The 21354-nt window shown below is 49.0% G+C and overlaps 1 protein-coding gene across 1 annotated transcript; it reads left to right on the top strand.

The window, feature by feature from the left end:
- The first annotated feature begins 1853 nt into the window (after positions 1 to 1853).
- ZFP28 (ZFP28 zinc finger protein) lies at positions 1854 to 21299 on the top strand. Its single transcript, XM_032848560.1, has 8 exons — positions 1854 to 2080; positions 2582 to 2673; positions 10699 to 10825; positions 10990 to 11085; positions 12888 to 13051; positions 13658 to 13772; positions 14320 to 14415; positions 18849 to 21299. The coding sequence occupies exons 1-8, from the start codon at positions 1861 to 1863 to the stop codon at positions 20549 to 20551; spliced, it is 2613 nt and encodes an 870-aa protein (XP_032704451.1). The 5' UTR covers positions 1854 to 1860; the 3' UTR covers positions 20552 to 21299.
- The last annotated feature ends 55 nt before the right edge of the window (positions 21300 to 21354 follow it).

The following is a 21354-nucleotide window of genomic DNA, read 5'->3' as shown; positions in this document are numbered from 1 at the left end:
AACGGTAAGTGGAAATGGAAGACATTTGTGAGACACCCAGGCCATTGATGGTTTGGGTCAGGTTACCCCTAAGTAACTGAGATGTTGGTCAAGCCTAGGAGAAGTATGGCATTATATAAAGTGGAAGAGAAGTCTTACACACCAATCATAACCCCAAGGCCAGTTTCTGAAAGAAAAGAACAGGTTATATTCTCTACCCATGGTTTTCTATTTGCTGCTTCATAATTAAGCTCCCTCCCCAGCCAGTGCCATTTTATTAATTCAAAGAAAGTCTTTTAATTCAAGTGGTTTAAATTCAGTTCTATGCCAGTGAGGGCTTTACAACTTTATTTTTAATGAGCAAATATTTACACACAGAGGTTAAGTGTAAAATTTCATGAGTTTTTAAAAGCTAGTACGGTAAAACGTACTCACTTTAGGTGTAGAATTCTATTTTGACAAATTCCTACAGTCGTCTAACTACTGCGACCAAGATACAGAAGACCTGGGCACCTGGGTGGCTCAGTTGGTTAAGCAACTGCCTTCAGCTCAGGTCATGATCCTGGAGTCCCAGGATCAAGTCCCACATCAGGCCCTCTGCTCATCAGGGAGCCGGCTTCTCCCTCTGCCCCTCGCCCCTTTCATGCTCTCTCTCTGTCAAATAAATAAAATCTTAAAAAAAAAAAAAAAAGATACAGAAGACCTTCGTAGAGAGCCTTCTCCTCCCGCCCCCAACTCCTAACTACCATTCATCTCTTTTCTGTCTTAAATGATGTTACAAAATGTCAAATAAGTATAACGACAGGCAGCCTCTGGGATCTGTAACAACAGCGGTAGGCCCCTGCTCTTGTTAAGGGAGGGTATTCCCTGAGGAAAGAGGCTTTCTGCTCCAAGGACCCAGAAAGCTCTGGACGGCTCTGGTAAGACTGGCCCTAAACACGTAAATGTGGAAAAACACCAGTTAACCCAGATAACCATGAAGGTTATGCAGCAGATTTTTTTAAAGTCACGAGGTGAGTGGTGGCATTTGTGACTAGAGTCTGGGCTGCTATCTATGAGAGAGATAGGTGGGAACTAGCCCCGACTTTGGGGGAAGCCCGTGCAGGTGCAGGACCCACAGGCGCAGGGGCAGTGGCATCTAGAGGACGGGTGTGGGGGGACTGGATAGGCCCGAGTATCCAGGGACATGGGGACCCACCTGGGGTCAGAGGTGCGCAGCGAATCGGACACGAAGGCAAGTTGTGCTCACACGCCCCCAGCACAACCACACTGTGGACACCGGCAAGGCCCTAGCGCTGCCCTTCGGCGCGCGCGTCCTCTCACTCGGTCGGCGGGGACACCCATGGGACGCGCACCCGAGGTGCAAGCCACCTGCCCCGCCCTAGCACCGCCCACTTCAGCCCTGCGGCCCCGCCCCTCGCCGTCAGCCCCGCTCCGACATGGAACCGCGCCTGCGCGAATCCGAACCCGGCACCGACTCCCAGAAGCCCGTGGGGCGCTGTCTGTCCGTCGGAAGGCCTGTACTTCCGGTCAGGCTCGGGCCGGGTGTCCACAGCTACCCGGAGGCAGCGGTGCCGAACAGCCGGAGGCGGCCGGCCCTTAAGGGAGACGGCGGATGCTGTGTGGGCCCGGGGAGGGTCGGCGCATTGAGGCCTGCGCTCCGCTCAGTCCTGCCGCCGCCCTGGCCGGGACTACGCTTCCCAGGGGTTGTTGCGGCAGCCGCCCACGCCCACTTCCGGTGGCGGCGCCGGGCCCTGGTTCAGGCTGCTGGCCGGGTCGGGGGCTCGGCGGCCGCGGTGGGCGCGGCGCGGGGCGGGGCCCGCTGGACGCTGGGCGCGCCCGCAGTGGGTGGGGGGGAACGAGCCCGCTCGCCGCGCCGAAATGCAGGGGGCGGCGAGTGCGGGCAGGGGCGCGCGGGCCCGCGGGCGGGGGTCCCCACCGCGGCGCGGCGCTCCCCGCACAAAGCCCGGGGGAGGCCGAGGCCGGACAGCGGGGACCCCGGCTGCCTTCGCCCGCCCTGGCCGGGGAAGGCCGCGCGCGAGGAATGGCTCCCCATCCAGAGGCCAGCGAGGAGCGGTGACCGCGGGGCCTGAGAACCGAGGTGAGGTTGACAGGTGGTCGGGGCTGGGGACGGGGGCGAATTCACGCCCTCAGAACGCGGGGACAGTGCGGTCTTGGGGCACAGGGCCGCTCGGGCCCCTATGCTGGTGAGTGGTTGTCCCCGGGCTCTGAGGCTGGCAGGTCAGAGGAATGCAGGGGTTTCCAAGTTTACCCTGAGTCCCGACATCCTGCGGCGGTGCCGGGAGGGACCGTGACTCGCCCAGGGTCAGCCTGACCCCACACCATCCTGATTCATGCTCCCAGAGAGAGAAACCCCTCTCCCGCCGTGGCAGTCCCTCGGTAGAGTGGCAGTCGTGGACAGATCAGTGCCTCCAAAATTGGTCCCATCCTTTCGTCCCCGAGCGTTCGGTTCTCCACCTGTTGAAGCCCTTTCTGATTTACGGCCCTGGTTTAACACGCAGCCGGAAGGGACCGTTTCCAGCCTGGTGGTCAGGAGCGTGGTGTAGACTCGCTCTCCAGCGACTCCTTTCTCTTCCCCCAGCTCTTCCTTCCAGGGACACTGCCCTTCTCCAGGAGAAGAGGCAGAAGCAGGAGGCAGCAGGGACAAGAGCTGAAATGAGAGCCATGTCTCAGGTGAGTTGGCATTTCCACTCTCCTCTCTGAAGTGCAGTCTTGCTTTTCAGGACTTAATAATGTTTATTTTCTTTTAAAAGTTTTCAGTTTAAGAGACCTGTCCTGGGAGCTGGTTCCCATTTCCTCACATTCTGGTGAGTGATGGGCTGCAGGGGTAGCCCAGGGCCTCCCTCCCTGCTTCCTCTTCATCCCATTCGATGTTCATTCTTCATTGCTGAAATGATTCAGCCCCTCGCGGCGCCACTTTTCTCAGAGGGACTCTGGTGGAGCCGAAAGGTACTCTTGGGGCAAGCATGACAGCTGCTTGTGCTGTACCGTGGGTTTGGTATCTACCTGTGCCAGTCCCTGGAGACACGGACGTTGAAGCCCCAGTGCCTGCTCTCAAGGAGCTCACAGCCTGTTGGTGGAGAGTCGTGGAAGCAAACAAGGTTCTCGAGTGCAGGTGAGAGCTGACTGGAGGAGCTCTTGGCTTCTAGCTGCCTGTGAGGGAACCGGGCAGGGTCTCTTTCCCGAGGCGGTGATGTTGCAGCCGTGGTTTGAAGGGAGAAGGGGATGTTTGGCAGGCAGAAGAGGGAAGAGCGGTGCTGGTGCGGTGTGAGAAGCTGTCTGTATCTCACTTGATCGGGCGGCTTCGTAAGATGCTAGCAGATAATTTTGTCTGTTTCTGTCCTCTGTGTCTCATAAATATGAGAGCCAGCTCATAAATGAACCAGGTTCCACTTGGCCCACCCAGGCTACTTTAAGCAAGTTACCAGTGATCGCCACCTTACCAGATGCTCTGTCCAGTCCTCAGTCTTTTTGGGCTCTCACTGGCATTTGAGGTAGCTCGGGGGTTGGCCGACTTTCACCGTAAAGGGCTAGGAAGTGAATGTTTGAGGCTTTGCAGGCCGTAAGGTCTCTGCTGCGGCTGTTGCACTCTGCCGTCTAGAGCAGAAGCAGCCGCAGACAATATGTGAATGCATGGCAGGGCTGTGTTCCAATAAAACTTTATTTACAAAGACAGGTGACTGCCCACCCTTGAAATAGCTCATCCCTTGCTCTCCAGTGGGACCCTTTTTCCCCTGGACTTGTAGAGCACAGCAGGCATCTAGCCTTCCTCCCACCTTCCTGGCGTCTCAGTTTTCACTGCTGGTTCCTCATCCCCCGGACCTGCAACTGTCAGCGTGCCTCAGGCTGGTGTTCTTGGCTCTCCGTTCTCGTCTCTCTGCCCACGTTTCCCTGAGGAGGCCTGCCCGTTCTCTATAAAAACTCAGCCACAGGCCTCTGAGCTCCAGGCCAGTGCATCCAACTTGACTCCTCTTGAATGTCCAGCAGGTAGTTCGGACCTAACACATTCACATCTGCCATCAGCAGTTGCCCCCGCCCGGCCGCTCCTGCAGCTGTCTCTAGCTCTGGCCGTGGCAGTGTCATGCTGTCAGTTGCTCAAGCAGAAACTCTGCGCCCTTCTTGTCTTCTCTCTTTCCCTGCCGCCCATGTTTGCCTCATTGCAGACCCTGTCAGCGCTGTTTTCGTCCTGTATTCCCAGCCTGACAGTTATCATCGTGCCCACTCCTCTGTCGCTGCCTGGTCCTTATTATCCTACAGTTGGCCCCTCGACTCTCCCGTGACTTCCTGCTTCTACATATGCTCCCGCAGTCGCATCCCAGGGCTGCAGCCAGGCGGGCTCTGTTCTAACTACTGCGTTGCTCTCTGCTCAGAACCCTCCGGTGGCTTCCCTGAATGAAGGCCACATCCTTCATGTGCTGACAGGGCCCCACCGGACCTGGTCCTCTGGACCTCTCACATTTTCCATCCTCCTCCATCACTCACTTTGCTTCCTTGAAAATTGCCTTCTCATTTTCCCGAACCTTCTATCTGTAGCTTCAAAGACTCCCACCCAGATTCCTCACATCTTCTTCTCTGCATTACTCCTTTTTTAAACTCTGCACATTTCAACATACTGTACGTGTACTTAATACATCTGCTTTTCTGCTCCAGGTACACTTGAAACAGGCAGGGATTTTGGACAGTTTCACCCGTGAGTCCTGATTCAAAAAATATTTGGTGGAGGAATGTGTGAGCGTCTCTTGTAGCCAGTGTTTTGCTATTTAATATAGTATTACGGTAATCACTTTTATACCTGGAAGTGTGCTTTATCCCTGATCATTTCCCATGAATACATTCCTACAAGTTTTTACTTTGCGGATTAAAGTTTATTAAACTGACATGAAATCAGAATACTTTAAAAGTTTTATTTAGATGGAACAGGAGTAGAGCCTCAGAAGCTAGAGTTTGGTGTAAAAAGAGTAGACTTCACCAAAAAGAAAAAATTACTTGTTCATTCAGGTTCCTTAAAAATTGACTTGAACCAAAGAAAAACCTCTTTAGTGCGTTTTTTTTTTTTTTTCTTATAAAAGGCTTTCATTCATTTTTTTCCTATGGAGTATTAACATAAAGTATTCTTGTGTAAGGATAGAATTGCTTTTGTTTTCTATTTGCCTTTAATCTCCTTGTCTCTGTCTTTATGAAGATTAAGAGTAAGATCACCAGATTCAATTCTTACACTGGGTTTACCATTATGTTTTCTCTCTGGTGTAGTGTGACGTTGTGAAACTCTTTGGGAAGTCTGCGCATGTCCACGCTGACAATGGGAATAAGAGTAGGACGTGCTCCGTCGAGGGTGGTTCGCGTACCGTTGGATGAAGTGGGTTGATCGGGACATGAGTTGCAGAAAATTTGTTCTATCTGAAAGCCATGTTGCCCAGTGGGTCTTGTTTCGTCATCTGGGTGAATGGATCGCAAGCATGATGGCTGTTGGCAGAGTAGAACCTTTTAATAGGGACCTGCTGGTGTCCCGGTCACAGGCGTGGCAAAGGAGCCAGGCTGCCTGGGCTCCGATGCTAGGGTTCGCATTTAATTGCTGTGTAACCTCAGGGCAACGTAAATGAGCACATTTTCTTCACTTGTAAAAATGGGGATGATAATGATACTGGCTTAATGTGGTTCTTTGAAGGATTAAGTGAATGCACGTAAAGTGCCAAGAAAAACGTAAAGCTGCACGGCCCACAGTAGATCTCAGCAGGTGTTGGCTGCCAGCGACCTCATCTCGTTGGCATTTACAAGTTTACGGGCCAGTCCCTCAGGTGACGCCCAGTAACGTGGTGATCCGTGGTGCTGGAAGGAGCTGGCCAAGTGGCCTGCTCTGGCCTGCCGCCTCTTTTTCCATAGCCCGTGAGCGACAGATGACAGTCACATTTCTCGGCGACTGAAAAAAATGAAAATACGGTGTCATCTGTGAAATTACATAAGTGTACGCCTTGGTGCCCGTGGATGAAGTCCTCTTGGAGCGTGGCACACACGTGGTTTAGCCATGGTCTGTGGCAGCTGTCATGCAGCAAGGGCAGGGTTCAGTCGCTGTGGCAGAGGCCGTCTGGCCTCCGAGGCCTAAAATATTTGTCCTCCGGCTTTGTACGGGGAGACGTCGCTGGCCCCTGATGTAGAGGTTACGGGTGTGGACTGCGGAGCCAGACCGCTGGGTTCAGAGTCTTGGCCCTGCAGTTGGCTGGGTGATTGTGGGCAAGTTACCGCTCTCGGTTTCCTCATCTCTGAAGCGGGAGCAGTGCTGGGACCAACCGTCAGGGTTGGGGGGTCGAGTCAGCTTGTGTGTAAGCGTATGGAATTGTGTCTGGAATGTTCCAAGTGCTGTGAGCGGTAATCATTCCTGTTCCCAGTAAAAGACATTTGCTGGCTCTCCTGGTCTGTCCCAGTTGCCATCACAGACCAGCACGGACTGTCCCCCAGTCTGTCCCAGCTGCCGTCACAGACCAGCACGGACTGCGCGGCTGATGCGCCACAGACCTTTATTTCCCATAGTCCTGGAGGCTGGAGACAAGCACGATGGTGGGGTTGGCCGAAGGTATGTGCTGGCTGATGCTGACCGCTTCCTGTTTCTTGGCTGGCGCCCTCTCTCCGTGTCCTCCTATGGAGGAAGGAGCTAAGGAGCTGGGGGGGGTTCTCTTTTTTAAGGACACTAAGACCGTTAAAGAGGATTCCCCCTCATGACCAGAGGGCCTCCCAAAAGGCCCCACCTCCAAATGCCGTCACACTAGGCAGTAGGATTCCAAAGTATGGATTTTGGGGGGATGCAGACATTCAGACCATAGCATGAACAGAAGTCATTGGTTCTTTTTTTCTTTTTTTAAGTAGTTGCATTTTTTTTTCTTTTTTTTCAAAAGATTTTATTTGAGAGAGAGTGCACATGAGTGAGAGGGTGCGGGCACCCCCAGGAGGAGCAGAGGGAGAAACAGACTTCCCCCTCAGCAGGGACCCCAATGGGGGTTCGATCCCAGGACTCTGGGGTCATGACCTGAGCCAAAGACAGACAGTTAACCAACTGAGCCACCCAGGTGCCCCCAGAAGTCATTGATTCTCTACCTAAAGGGCAAGTCTGTTTAAAGTGAGAAACTGCCTTACTTGGAAGGTTACACATACTCGGTTCATGCTAGGTCCCTCTGGAACACAGAAGGAGAGAGGTAGAGAAGAGGACATTTCTTGTTAAGAAAAAAAAAAAAACAACAACAGACTCTCAAAAAACTGAGTTGCCAAGTATGAGAAGATTTTGGAACTTTTACTCTTCTGTGTAGTAGGGGCTCCAAATTCCAGTTTTCTTACCAATGACAAAATAGTAACAAATGCAAGAAAATTGGGCACCATTTTCTCTTATACCAACAGACTATTTATAAAGTTATTGTAAAGATGTGAAGATGCTATAGATTTTAGAAAGGCATTTTATATATAATCTATGTACTGTATTTTATATAATGTTTCATTTGGTAAAGAACATCTGAAAAGATTTTGAATATCGGAATAAGTAAGTACAAGACTTTTGCCTGGCATGCCGATAGGACTGTAAGGCTGGAATCTGTGAGAAACCGGCTTGTAGAATCAGGTCAGAATAAAACATAGAAGTAGCATGTGTCTGAGCACCTATGCCTTTGAACCAGTTGAAAATATTTGCACTGAAATGGGTTTTTTGGGGGGCATCTGGCTGGCTCAGTCAGAAGAGCATACAACTCTTGATCTCAGGGTCGTGAGTTCAAGCCCCACATTGGGGATGCAGACTACTTAAATAAAAGAATATTAAAAAAAGAAATGGCTGTGGTTTTTTGTTTGTTTGTTTAAAGATTTTGTTTATTTATTTGACACAGAGAGAGATCACAAGTAGGCAGAGAGGCAGGCAGAGAGAGTGGGAAGCAGGCTCCTTGCTGAGCAGAGCCCGATGCGGGGCTCAATCCCAGGACCCTGGGACCATGACCTGAGCCGAAGGCAGAGGCTTTAACCCACTGAGCCCCCCAGGCACTCCTGTTTGTTTGTTTTTAAGCCACTTGATTGAGGTACGATTGACACGTAGGAAGTGGCATGTGTTCATGTGCGCCACTCCGTGAGCTGGAGGGTGAGTATATGCTGGTGAGACTGTCACCGCCATCAAAGCCAGACACTTATTCATCACCTTCCAAAGTTTCCTCCTCCTCCCATTATTATTATTATTATTATTATTATTGACAGCAAGAACACTTGACATAAGACCTACCCTCTTAGCAATTGTAAGGATGTAACCTCCTACCGTTCTCTGTAGGCCGGAGCCTGTACGCCACATCCTGCAGAACGAAACTGTCCCCTCTGACTGTCACCTCCACATCTCCTCGCCCTGCCCGGCAGCCGCCACTCCACCCTCTGCTTCTGCAGGCGCCACGAGTCCAGCTCCGCGTGTGGGTGCGGGTGCGAGTTGTTTGCTCTGCGTCCGGCTCCTTCCGCCCCGCGTCTGCCGGAAATCCCGGAGCTTCCGTGTGCTCGGAGGTGCCGCCCGGGCGTGCGCGGTCGTCGCAGCCGGAGGCCGGGATCCGCCGGCGCCGCTGGGCTCGGCCGCAGGGCCAGAGGCCTCGCGCTGCTCGCTCGGCCCGCGCGTCGCGTCGTCGTGTCGCGTCGTGTCGCGTCGTCGTCGTCGGCTGTCTGGGCCGCGCGGGACCGCCCACTCGCTCGCTCCGGCTGCGGCGGTCTTGGCTGCTTCCTGCACGCGTCAGCAGGTGTCTCCGGGCGTGGGGACCGGGGACTTGTGTCAGGAGCTTCCTGTCTTCACGCCAGTCCGGACGCCATTTGCAGGCCCTTTGGACTCGTCTTTACTCAGTTCGGTTCAAAGGAACCTCAAAGGGACTTTGGTTTGCGGAGAGTCCGGCCGGTCAGCCGCGTGGTAGCTGACGCGCGTCCCGAGGCGGCGGGTGCGGGGTGCGCCATTCGGGCCACGGTCCGGGAGGTTTTGCTGATTTTTCCACTTCACAGTTGGGAACCAGGACGGAGCTGAAGCAGCTGAGACGGCAGGGCCGGCGGCGGGGGCTGCCCGCGGCCGCAGCCTCAGGGTAGCCGGACTTTCCTGCTCCGCGATCTCGTTGTGGCCTTTCAGAATCCGTGGGCAGCTGGTCGTCTCCATCCAGAGCAGCCACCGGTGGGATTCCTGGAGTCAGAATTTGAATGTATCAGAATTTTAAGATTTTACTTATTTCTTTTCTTTTTTTTTTTTTTTTAAGATTTTATTTATTTATTTGACAGAGATCACAAGTAGGCAGAGAGGCAGGCAGAGAGAGAGGAGGAACCAGGCTCCCTGCTGAGCAGAGAGCCCGATGCGGGGCTCGATCCCAGGACTCCGAGATCATGACCTGAGCCGAAGGCAGCGGCTTAACCCACTGAGCCACCCAGGCGCCCCTATTTATTTATTTTAAAAAGATTTTACTCATTTTTTTTTAAGATTTTTTTTTTTATTTATTTGACAGACAGATCACAAGTAGGCAGAGAGGCAGGCAGAGAGAGAGAGGAGGAAGCAGGCTTCCCACTGAGCAGAAAGCCCGCCTCGGGGCTCGATCCTAGGACCCTGGGATCATGACCTGAGCTGAAGGCAGAGGCTTTAACCCACTGAGCCACCCAGGTGCCCCATATTTTACTCATTTGACAGACACAGCGAGAGAGGGAACACAAGCAGGGGGACTGGGAGAGGGAGAAGCAGGCTTCCCACTGAGCAGGGAGCCCGATGCGGGGCTCGAACCCAGGACCCTGGGATCTCGACCTGAGCTGAAGGCACACATTTAACAACTGAGCCACCCAGGCGCCTGTGTAGTATTTTTCATTCTTATTAAACACTCCTCTTTATTTCGGGAAGAAGAAAAGAGAATTTTGTTGGTTTAGTATAGTTTTTGGGTTTTGTTTGAATTGACGCGCGTGCTCCGCATCTGGTGAGCACTGGAAGTGAAACAGAACTCCCTAGAACCTGCTTCGAGGTTGAATGCTTCTGTGATCGAGGTTCATCCTCAGATTGATCTTCCGACTCTTGTACCAACCAGGCCATGCACGTGTCCTCCTGCTAAGTGCTCCGGTCGCTCTCGTGTGTGGGGCAGTGGAGCCTCCGTTACTCATTGTTCTGAACTGACGTCGGATAGCTCTCCCGTGCGTACAGCTGCGCAGAACTGCCAGTCCTCCAAGCACGGGCTACCTCGGTGTCTTTCTCTTTTCTCTGGCTCTCGCTCCTTGTGTGCTAGTCTGTCCCCCAAAGCGAGGAGGAGGCAGCCCTCAGGCCCCGTGTGCATCAGCACAGTGCACCAGGCGCTTGCAGACGGCTGCTGCCCCAGTCTGCGGTGGGGCTGGACGTCGCGGATCTTGTGCTGGCGGGGGTGGTTTCCCTGGAGGCTTCTCTCTGGCTTGCAGATGGCGGCCCTGTCACTGTGTCCCCACACGCCCTTCCCTCCTTGCACTCGCATCCCTGGTGTCTCTTCCTCTTCTTGTAAGGACGCCCGTCAGATTGGATCAGGGCCCAGCCGCATGACCTCATTTAACTTTTAATCACCTCTTCCAAGGTCCTGTTGCCAAAATGAATCACATTCTGAGGGACTGGGTGTTAGACTTCAACATATGAATTTGGGAGACACAGTTCGGTCCGTAACAGCCCCCTGGTCTAGGGGGCTTGGGCACCGACTGAGCAAGGATGCGGTTTTGTCCTTTCAGAGCTTGGTGACATTTGGGGATGTGGCCGTAGACTTCTCCCGGGAGGAGTGGGAGTGGCTGAGCTCTGCTCAGAGGACTCTGTACCGGACCGTGATGCTGGAGAACTACAGGAACCTGGTGTCGCTGGGTAAGGGCACCCCTGCCCCCTCCCCCCCTTCCCTGGCTGCTGCCATAGCTCAGAGCCCTTTACTCCTTTGGCACCAGGCCCTGCTGCTCCTTCATCAAGCCCGGAGGCCCGAGTCTGCACAGACCCGCGGCCTGACCCCCTTCTACCTCTCCTTGTGTACTTAGGACTTTGCATTTCTAAGCCCGATATGATCTCCTCATTGGAACAGAGGAAAGAGCCCTGGATGGCGAAGAGAAAGTTGACAAGAGGCCGGTGTCCAGGTGAGCGGGGGAGGCCGCGGTAGGGGGAGGCCGCGGTAGGGGGAGGCCCTGCGGGTCACAGCTCGGGACCTCAGCCGTGTGCAATCATCGGTGGACTCTTCCCAAGCCTCCAGGCCTGGAGGGGAAATTGAGGCCTCTTGAGCACGGGCTCCCCAGGTGTTCATCCTGCCTCACCTCCTGCCCAGCTTGGCTGCCCCCCGCCCCCTAAACGGGACTTCTTTCCCCTCCTCTTGGTCCCATTTTTCCAGCTCCTTCTCAGACCTCTTGTCATTCAGGCTGGCATCTTCCTGTCTCTTCTTTAAACCATCCTTGGCCGATGCAGATGTCTTTTTTATATTCTTTCTCTTTGATCAAGTGACCGTTTCATGTGTAGACTCTTTTGCTCACTTTTGTTGTCAGTTTTGAGTAAGGCCGTCAGGTGCGGGTTGGTGGGTGAGCTCGAGCTCCTGAAGCATTAGCTGTGTCCCTGGGGGACTGGGCGGATCCGTGCCACCTCGGGTGGAGCAGAGACTGCCGCCCGGTGCACGGAGAGCAGGATCAGGGACCGAGGAGGAGGAAGAAAAAGCACTCCCACTTGCAAGCCAGAGAAACAAGAAGGAGAGTAGAGCCTTCCGCAGAAGGATTAGAACTCAAGAAGGAGACCGGCAGGCCCAGAGCCGGGTCTGGGTGTGACCGTCATCGGTTTGGGGCAGGTGGGCCTCCCGGCGCAGAGCGGAGTGGACCGTGGCGTGACCGGCTCTTAGCAGGAGAGGATGTGGGTTCGGATTTGACAGATCTTGAGGATGTTGTGATGAAATTTCTATCATTCGGGAAAAGAGTTATTTCAGCCAAGCATTGTTTCTGGAACAAATCAGTCAAGATCAGGGTCAGAATTACAGACTTTTCTTGGAGGTTACCACAAGAGGAGATGGTGCGATTTCTGAAGAATTGAGACTCTCGTAAAACGTCTTCGTTGAAGTCATACTTCAAGGGAAGACTTTGTATTGACAGAACAGGACAAGCCGCTCCCAGAACTTCCCAGCAATTCTCATGGCTTGTCCTAGGGTATAGTAGAACCGTGAAACTTTCCTATTTGACATTTAAATCACGTTTTCTGAATGAGTTTTTTTTTTTTTTTAAGATTTTATTTATTTATTTGACAGAGAGAGACACAGTGAGAGAAGGAACACAAGCAGGGGGAGTGGGAGAGGGAGATGCAGGCTTCCTGCCAAGCAGGGAACCCGATGCAGGCCTTGATCCCAGGACCCAGGCATCATGACCTGAGCCAAAGGCAGACTCTTAACGACTGAGCCACCCAGGTGCCCCCAAATGAGTTTTATAAAACTAAATAGCTTTTTCCTTCTGTCAGTCTTTCATTCCTTGCCAAGATTCTACTTGATTATGAAGACTTGCACTTGTAAGGCTGGGATTTGAACTTTTGTTAGTTAGCATTATAATAAAAGAAACATTGTTTAAAAAAAAGAGAAGGAGAAAAGACATTTTTCCTGAAAAAAATGGCAAAAGAGTCCAAGTGAGTTTTACTTAACAATGTTGAAATAAGGCTCATATAGCAATTTTCTTCTTCAGCACCCCCCTTTGTTTATTTTAGCTATAGTTCATTGTAGATTTAGGTGAGAAAGCTCATAATGTATCCTTTAGGATGAAAGCTACACAAATACGGGAATGTAGGGTTGGCTAGTCATATAAAAAAGCTTTTGACATGATGCAGTGTTTTGAAGATTTTAATACCTCTGATTACATTTTGGAAGTTTTCTTCATATTAATGCATAACGGAGAAAACTTCCTTTCTTAATACCTTCCAGATTTGAAGATTGTGCCAGAGATCAAGGCGTTGCCTGCAAAGAAGGACATCACTAAAGAGAAGTTACCCCAGGCAGTGATAATGGGGAGACTCACAAACTACAGTCTGGAATGTTCCATTTTAGGGGAAAACTGGGATTATGGTGCCCTGTTTGAGAGGCAGCCGGTAAGTGAGGTAAATTCTAGTCAAGGCACAGTATCCTTCCCAAAGAGACCCTTTTTGAGGGGAGAGACCACGAGCAAAAGGAGTTTGGGAGAAGTTTCCGTCTGAGTATGGTGCTTCCTGTGGGCAGAGTATCCCGCCAGGAGGAATTGCGCGGTCTTGATGCACAATACAAGAGGGGGGACGACTCAGTTGTAATGACTCACAAACAAGTCTCTTGATCCGAGACATTTGACGTGCCACAGCTTGAGAAGACTTTGAGCAGCATCTCAACCCACCCCTCTCATCAGAGATTACGTCAGAGAGGGAGACCCTGCAGACGTGTCGAAGGTGGGGAAGGCTTCGGTCATCATTAGAAAGTTCCAGCTGCTTGTAATTTCGTTTTCTCCTGCAAAATTACAGATTCTCCGCGGCAGAAACAGATTCTCCTATCTTTTCTCTCTTTTTGTTTCCCAAACATAGACAATATGACGAGGCCCAGTCATTAGGTGACCTGGATCACTCAGAACCTCAGAATTCGTTGCCCATGTTGCCCTCTCACATACCTCCCCAGAGCCTTTGCATGCTCGTGGCCACGTTTGGGCAAGAAGTATGTTTGTACCATTTCAGGGCCTGGTGGCCATCGCGAATGTGGCTGTAGACTTCTCCCAGCAGCTGGACCCAGCTCGGAAGAGCGTCTGTAAGAATGTGAGATGGGAGAGCCATGGTGACCTGGGGTCAGTAGGTAAGGGTGTCCCTCGCCTAACTCTGAACCTGTCTTCAGGCACTGCTACTTTCATTCCTCAGGTTTTGTTTTGTCCTGTTTTGTCTTAAGATTGTTTATTTATTTATTAGAGAGAGAATGAGAGAGACCATGAGCAGGGGAGAGGCAGAGGGAGAGGGAGAAGCAGACTCCCTACTGAGCAAGGACCCTGATCCGGGACTCGATCCCAGGACCCCGGGGTCGTGACCTGAGCCAAAGGCAGACGCTTAACAGACTGAGCCACCCTGGGGCCCCGTTGGTGACTGCAGAGGTTGGGGAGGGAGGAGGCTGCTGAAGGGTTGGGCAAAATTTCTGTCTTGATTCCTGAGATGAGAATCTGACGTTTGTAGAGCTGAAAGTTGGCGTCTTCATTATGCGTGAGGCAGCGTCTTCGGTGTCTTTCAGACCTGCTCACTTTTCTTTCTGCTTCTTCCTGTAATAAAACACTTTCCTCTCAGAACCAAGACACTGGTTCTCGACTTAAGAATGTCAAGTGTACGACAGAACCCCGTTATCTACCCCTCTGCAGGACCCTGTGTTCCTAAGCCCGATTTGGTCTCTCTGCTGGAGCACGGGAGGGAGCCGTGGATGGTGCGAACAGAGCTGACCAGGGGCCTGTGCCCAGGTGAGTGCGGCAGGGCTGGGGGCGGTGCTGGCAGGCAAGAGCAGAGCTCTCAGCAGAGCCCAGTCCTCGCTCAGGGACAGGAAGGATGCGCAGCACTTTACCAAGCCCTCCAGGTCTAAAGAGGAAATGGAGGTCTGGGGTTTCCACATGATTCTCTTTCCTCCTCCTCTGCTGCCTTCTCTCGAGTGGTTGCTCATTCCCTGTAATGTTTTCCCTGTTCTTAGCCACTCCTGTCGGCTCCGTTCCCCGCATGCCCTGTCCTGACCCCAGTGTACATTTGCGCTGTTCTTCGTGACCACCGGCCCACCTATTTCATGATGCGTCCAGTCCTGTACAAACTCCAACCGGAAAGTCATTTGAGGGAGCCCTTGTGCTTGGCATTGGCAGGTACTTGGAGGAGGAGAGCATTTACACGTATGTTGTACTTGTAAGTGGTCCGTCCAGTGGAGAGGATGACACATGGTTATGGATGAAGTAGAGTTTGCAGACTTTCCAGTGGGGCATTGCAGAGGCGCAGGAGAGGACTGAGCTCCAGTAGCTTCCTTTCAGGCAGGGTGGGCAGAGCTGGAGAGCGAGAGATGTAAGTGCAGGGTCTCTGCCTCTTTTTTCATGGGGGGATTGATATACGTTGATACCTAAGGGAAAGAAGAAATTTCTTTAGAAAATGATGGTTTACGGGAACTGTAATCTGATCACCTGTTTGGGAGCAGAACGTAAAGCCATGACCCGTAGTCACAGTCCGTTAACCAAGCGAGCGTAGACTTCACGTTGTGAAAAACACGCATTTTTCACGTGGTTGGAATTGCAGTGCGTGTTCCGTCACGCAGAGAGCTGTTTGTCGCATGCATCCGTGTCATCTCTCCCACTGCTCACTGAGGTCGCTTCACATTTTTGGTGTTAAAAGTGAACTCGTGACAGGAATCTTTATGTAAGCGCAAACTATACCTTTGGGGGGTTGCTGCATCCCTGGAAGCGAACGTCTGTTAGGCTCTGAATGTTTTGTTTGCTTTCTGCAACTGGCAGTGATTCTGTAACTTGCTGTGTGGGATTAATTGCATCCTCCCAGCACTGGGTATTTTGATGAAAACGTTTGCTTATTATTTGTTGGAAGGTTATATCCTAAAGTTACTTTTTTAATTGTGAAAGAGATTGAATGCCGTTTCTACATTTATTCTCTTTATCCTTTTCTTAAGTAAACCTCATTTATATTCACTCTCTATCCATGTCTTAAAAGCTTTATTTACAGTGCCAGTGGTGTTTTTACATCAACATACTAATTCTTTGATCTATCGTTTCATGCTTTTCCACATATGGATTAAGAGTTTCTGTTTGATTAGACCTTTTTAAATTGTGATATGTAAAAATTTTAACATTTTTATGTAGTCTAATTACTTCTTTTGTGAATTCTCCTTCCTTTTTTTATTTTTAAAGGTTTATTTATTTATTTATTTGACAGACAGAGATCACAAGTAGGCAGTGAGGCGGGGGGGTGGGTGGGAAGCAGGCTCCCCGCTGAGTAGAGAGCCTGATGCGGGGCTCGATCCCAGGACCCTGGGATCATGACCCGAGCCAAAGGCAGAGGCTTTAACCCACTGAGCCACCCAGGCGCCCCTCTCCTTCCATTTTTGTTCTCAGAAACTTGATATATGTGGTTTTACTTCATTGTTTTAATGGCTGTCTAGTATTACAATAAGCGAATACAAATTTACTTCGCTGATTTACAAAGGACATTTGAGCATTTAGGTTTTCCCCAGTTTTTACCTGTAATGAATTGCAGCCCAGTTTGTACTTCTTTCTTTGTATGATCAAAGTATACATTTTTTTAAAAAAGTTTCATGGATATAAGTGCTATATCACGAATAATATATGAGAATACCTGTTTCTAGACATTTTCACCAATAGTGAGTATTTTATATTTTTAAAATTTTTTGCCAAGCTCTTGGATGAAAATGGATGTTTTATTTAATTTGCATTTCTCGGAGTACTCATGATGTTGATAAATATGTAGTTTAAATCCATTTAGAGTTAATATTCTGTTAATGGTGTCTTTGTACTCATCACCCACGTTTCTTTTGGGTTGTATTTCCTTGCGTTCATATTGTATGGATGTACATGCTATCTCAAAAATACGGCACATTATGGGGTGCCTGGGTGGCTCAGTGGGTTAAAGCCTCTGCCTTCGGCTCAGGTCATGTCCCAGGGTCCTGGGATCGAGCCCTCATCAGGCTCTCTGCTCAGCGGGGAGCCTGCTTCCTCCTCTCTCTCTCTCTGCCTACTTGTGATCTCTATCTGTCAAATAAATAAATAAAATCTTTAAAAAAAAATAGGACACATTTTATTCCCATTTCTGAGTTGCCTGTGAGTTTGCAGATGCTGTTTCTTCTGACTACACAGTAGTTTGTTGGGCAGTATCTTTATAGAAGCATTTACTTTGCTGACCTGTGGTTTCATAGTTTTTTTGTTTTTGTTTTTGTTTTTTTTAAAGATTTTATTTATTGATTTGACAGAGAGAGATCACAAGTAGACAGAGAGGCAGGCAGAGAGAAAGAGAGAGAGAGAGAAGCAGGCTCCCTGCTGAGCAGAGAGCCCGATGCGGGACTCGATCCCAGGACCCTGAGATCATGACCTGAGCCGAAGGCAGCGGCTTAACCCACTGAGCCACACAGGCGCCCCATAGTTTTTTGTTTTTATTTATCATTCCCATTTGTACCACATTACAAACTTGGTCTTGTTTCTGTTACTTACTTAATTCTTTCTTCCTCTCTTCCTATCTGTGAATGAACATAGGGTGTCTTTCCATTTATTTCTATCTTCTTAATTTCCTTCAGCAATGTTTTGCGGTTTTCAGCATACAATCTTGTACCTGCTTGGGTAAATTTATTCGTAAATAACTTATTCTTTTAATGCTCTCCTTCATGTAATTGTTTCCATAATTTCCTTTTCAGAGTGTTCATTCTTAGTGTATAGAACTACAACTGTTTTTTGTGTGTTGTGATCTTGTGTCTTGTAGTTTTGATGAATTGATTTTTAGCTCTAATACTCTTCTGGTGGATTCTTTAGGGTTTTCTATATATGGGAGCATGTCACTTCAAGGAACAGTTTTCCTTCTTCCTTTCTAGCTAGAATGGCTTTTATTTCTATTTCTGATTGCTTTGGCTGGAACATCTAATACAGTGTTGAATAGAGGTTGCAAAAGCAGGCATCCTTGTATTAGTGATCTAAGAAGGAAAACTTCAAGTGTTTAGATTTCATTAAAAATGACTACTTTCCCTTTTTTTTTTTTTTTAAAGACTATTTATTTGTTTGACAGACAGAGATCACAAGTAGGCAGCGAGGCAGGCAGAGAGAGGAAGGAAAGCAGGCTCCCTGCTGAGCAGAAAGCCCAATGCGGGGCTCGATCCCAGGACCCTGGGATCATGACCCGAGCCGAAGGCAGCGGCTCAACCCCCTGAGCCACCCAGGTGTCCCACTATTTTCTCTTTTTTAAGATCATCTTTTTCCAAACATTTGATTCTCTGCATCATCTCCCCAATACTACTTATATCTGTATGTATTTACTGATACATACAGATATAAGTATACGTGCATAATTTTTTGGTGCACGCTAAGTGGTTTTACAAAAGGACTTCAGGTGTCTACGCTCCTCTCTGTAAGCGTCAGAGTCTGACGTAAGACGACACATGCTTGTTTAGTTGTGTTATGTCATTAAACATGATGGCAGCACTCATCATTTTCATACAAACGGTTGTTTTGAACTAAGAAATTAAACTGCAAGGTCCTATTCATTAACATATGGCCAGAGAAGTGCGGGGTTAATAAACAGCCCGACAAGTGTCAGGCGAGTGCAAGCGCGCACACGCACGTAGAAACGATTTTGTGTGTGTGCTGAGCTTCAGCGCCCGGCTGGCGACGTAGGTTTTGTTGAAATATAATAGATAAGCTGTGGCTAGCAGAAACCTCACTTCCTGGTTGTAGGGTAATGACCAGCTTTCAGATAATCCTGAGAAATGCTAACGAATACTTTGTCCTTCTTTATGCTTTGGTGCGCTTCTTGGAACAGCTTTCATGATGTGATGACCGCTCTGGCACCGACGCGAGGCAGGGCAGGAGAGAGGCTAAAGGCAGTGAATGTCAGAATTTTCAGGTGGTGTGATTGCAAAACATTTGCCCAGTTCCTTTCTCCTAGAACGTAACTGATTGTACATAGATTCTTTTCCGCTCACCTCTTGTAGTCTCCAGTATAAATTCACGCTAGGGCTTGCTTTACTTACATGGTCGACTGCCAGTTCACGTGTTTTAGAGCCACATAGTTTATGTGGTTTAATTAGGGTTTATTTCACCAATTAGTGAATTCATTCACAATTTTCTTTTTAGCAAATTCTTTTTTCTAGCGCACAGTAAGGGAAATAACTTGTTTTCTTGATGTCTTTCAGGCCAACAATCTATATGTGAGACCCAGGAATTATTTCCAAAGCAAGATTCATTTGCTGAAGTAACCAACAGAACTTCAAACCCAAATGTGGAATGTTCCACTTTTAGAGGAAATTGGGATTCCAAGGGTGTGTTTGAAAGGAAGCTGGTAGGTCAGGAGACACAATTCAGGCAAGAGGCAATCACTCATAACAAAACCCTCTCTAAGGAAAGAGAACGTACTCTTAATAAATCTGGGAGATGGTTTCATTTGGACATTTCAGAAGAGAGAGTTCATAATCATGACTCAGTTAAGAAAAATTTGCCCAAAAATTCAGTGGTAATAAAACATACAGGAATCTATGCAGGAAAAAAACTTTTCAAATGTAATGAATGTAAGAAAACTTTTACCCAGAGCTCATCCCTTACTGTTCATCAGAGAATTCATACTGGAGAGAAACCCTATAAATGTAATGAATGTGGGAAGGCCTTCAGTGATGGCTCATCCTTTGCTAGACATCAAAGATGTCACACTGGCAAGAAGCCTTATGAATGTATTGAATGTGGGAAAGCTTTCATACAGAACACATCCCTTATCCGTCACTGGAGATATTACCACACTGGGGAGAAACCCTTTGATTGCATCGATTGTGGGAAAGCCTTCAGTGATCACATAGGACTCAATCAGCACAGGAGGATTCATACTGGAGAGAAACCTTACAAATGTGACGTATGTGACAAATCCTTTAGATATGGCTCCTCCCTTACTGTGCATCAAAGGATTCATACTGGAGAAAAACCATATGAGTGTGATGTTTGCAGAAAAGCCTTCAGCCATCATGCATCACTCACTCAACATCAGAGAGTGCATTCTGGAGAAAAACCTTTCAAATGTAAAGAATGCGGGAAAGCTTTCAGGCAGAACATTCACCTTGCTAGTCATCTGAGGATCCATACCGGAGAGAAACCCTTCGAATGTGGGGAGTGCGGTAAATCCTTCAGCATCAGCTCTCAGCTGGCCACTCACCAGAGAATTCATACTGGAGAGAAGCCCTATGAATGTAAGGTTTGTAGTAAAGCCTTCACACAGAAGGCTCACCTTGCACAGCACCAGAAAACTCACACAGGCGAGAAGCCGTACGAGTGTAAGGAATGTGGGAAAGCCTTCAGCCAAACCACACACCTTATTCAACACCAGAGGGTGCACACTGGAGAGAAACCCTATAAGTGCAGCGAGTGTGGGAAGGCCTTTGGTGATAACTCATCCTGTTCTCAGCATCAGAGGCTTCATACTGGCCAAAGACCTTACGAATGTATCGAATGTGGGAAGGCGTTCAAGACAAAGTCCTCGCTCATTTGTCATCGCAGAAGTCATACTGGAGAGAAACCTTATGAATGTAGTGCCTGTGGCAAAGCCTTCAGCCATCGTCAGTCCCTTAGTGTCCATCAGAGAATTCATTCTGGAAAGAAACCGTATGAATGCAAAGAATGTAGGAAAACCTTCATCCAGATCGGACACCTTAATCAACATAAGAGAGTCCACACTGGGGAGAGATCCTATAACTATAAGAAAAGCAGGAAAGTCTTCAGGCAGACCGCACACCTTGCTCATCAGAGAATTCATAGTGGGGAGCCTTCTGCACGCCCCTCTTTACCTTCCACATCAAATCCTGTGGATCTGCTTCCCAGATTTCTCTGGGGTCCATCCTCGCTCCCATCACCATAGCCTCCATTAGTTGAAAAACTGGTCCCTCTGGTCGGTCTTGTCCTTTATGAGTGTGTTCGTCACACTGCAGTTGGATTGATTTTCGATAAGTGTTAATACAGTTCACTCACTCCTTATGTAACAACTTGTGCTGAGATCCTTTACACTGATTAATACGTAAGACGTGCCTAGCACAGTGCCTGGTCTAGACCAAGTGTTGAGTAAAACGTTACTTTGGGACATTGAAGAGTTACCACAGTCAGCTCTGGATAGAAAAGATGCATAGGAGGAGGCCAGGAGAAACCAGTTTAGATCAGGAGCAAGAGTTTCAAGGGAGTCAGTGAGGTTCTGCCCATGGTGGTTTAAAACTTGTTTCCGTAATGTTGAGTTACAGCTGTCTTTCAATCTCATCCGCATACAGGTAAGGTGATGTCACTATTGGTGAGAGAATTTAGCTTTACTCTACATCTGACAAGTTTTAGGAAGTATGTAGAGAACATGGATCAGTAGGCCTCTTGGAACAAAAGAACTGAAAGAATCAGAAAAAAAATGCAAGATATATATTTACAGAGTTAAAACTGCTGACATATTACTCAAGAATTAGTTTGGAAAGATTTGATCTATTTAAAATCACCTGGGCATATGAATGAACTCTTGTCAACTTTTAAGGAATTGTCAACCTTGAGATAAACTGGTCCAAAGTAGGTGTCAGTAAACTGACTCAGTGACCAAAGTCTCACTGGTTTTATATGGCCCGTGATATAAATTAAAAAAAAAAAAATTTTTTTTTAAATGTTCAACCATTTAAAAAAAAATTTTTTTTT

The sequence above is a fragment of the Lontra canadensis genome, unplaced genomic scaffold, assembly GCF_010015895.1.
Source record: "Lontra canadensis isolate GAN:19392208 unplaced genomic scaffold, GSC_riverotter_1.0 scaffold206, whole genome shotgun sequence".
In the NCBI taxonomy this organism is placed as follows: domain Eukaryota; kingdom Metazoa; phylum Chordata; class Mammalia; order Carnivora; family Mustelidae; genus Lontra; species Lontra canadensis.
Note: the sequence above shows the minus strand (reverse complement) of the source record. Positions and strands in the feature narration are given on the sequence as shown.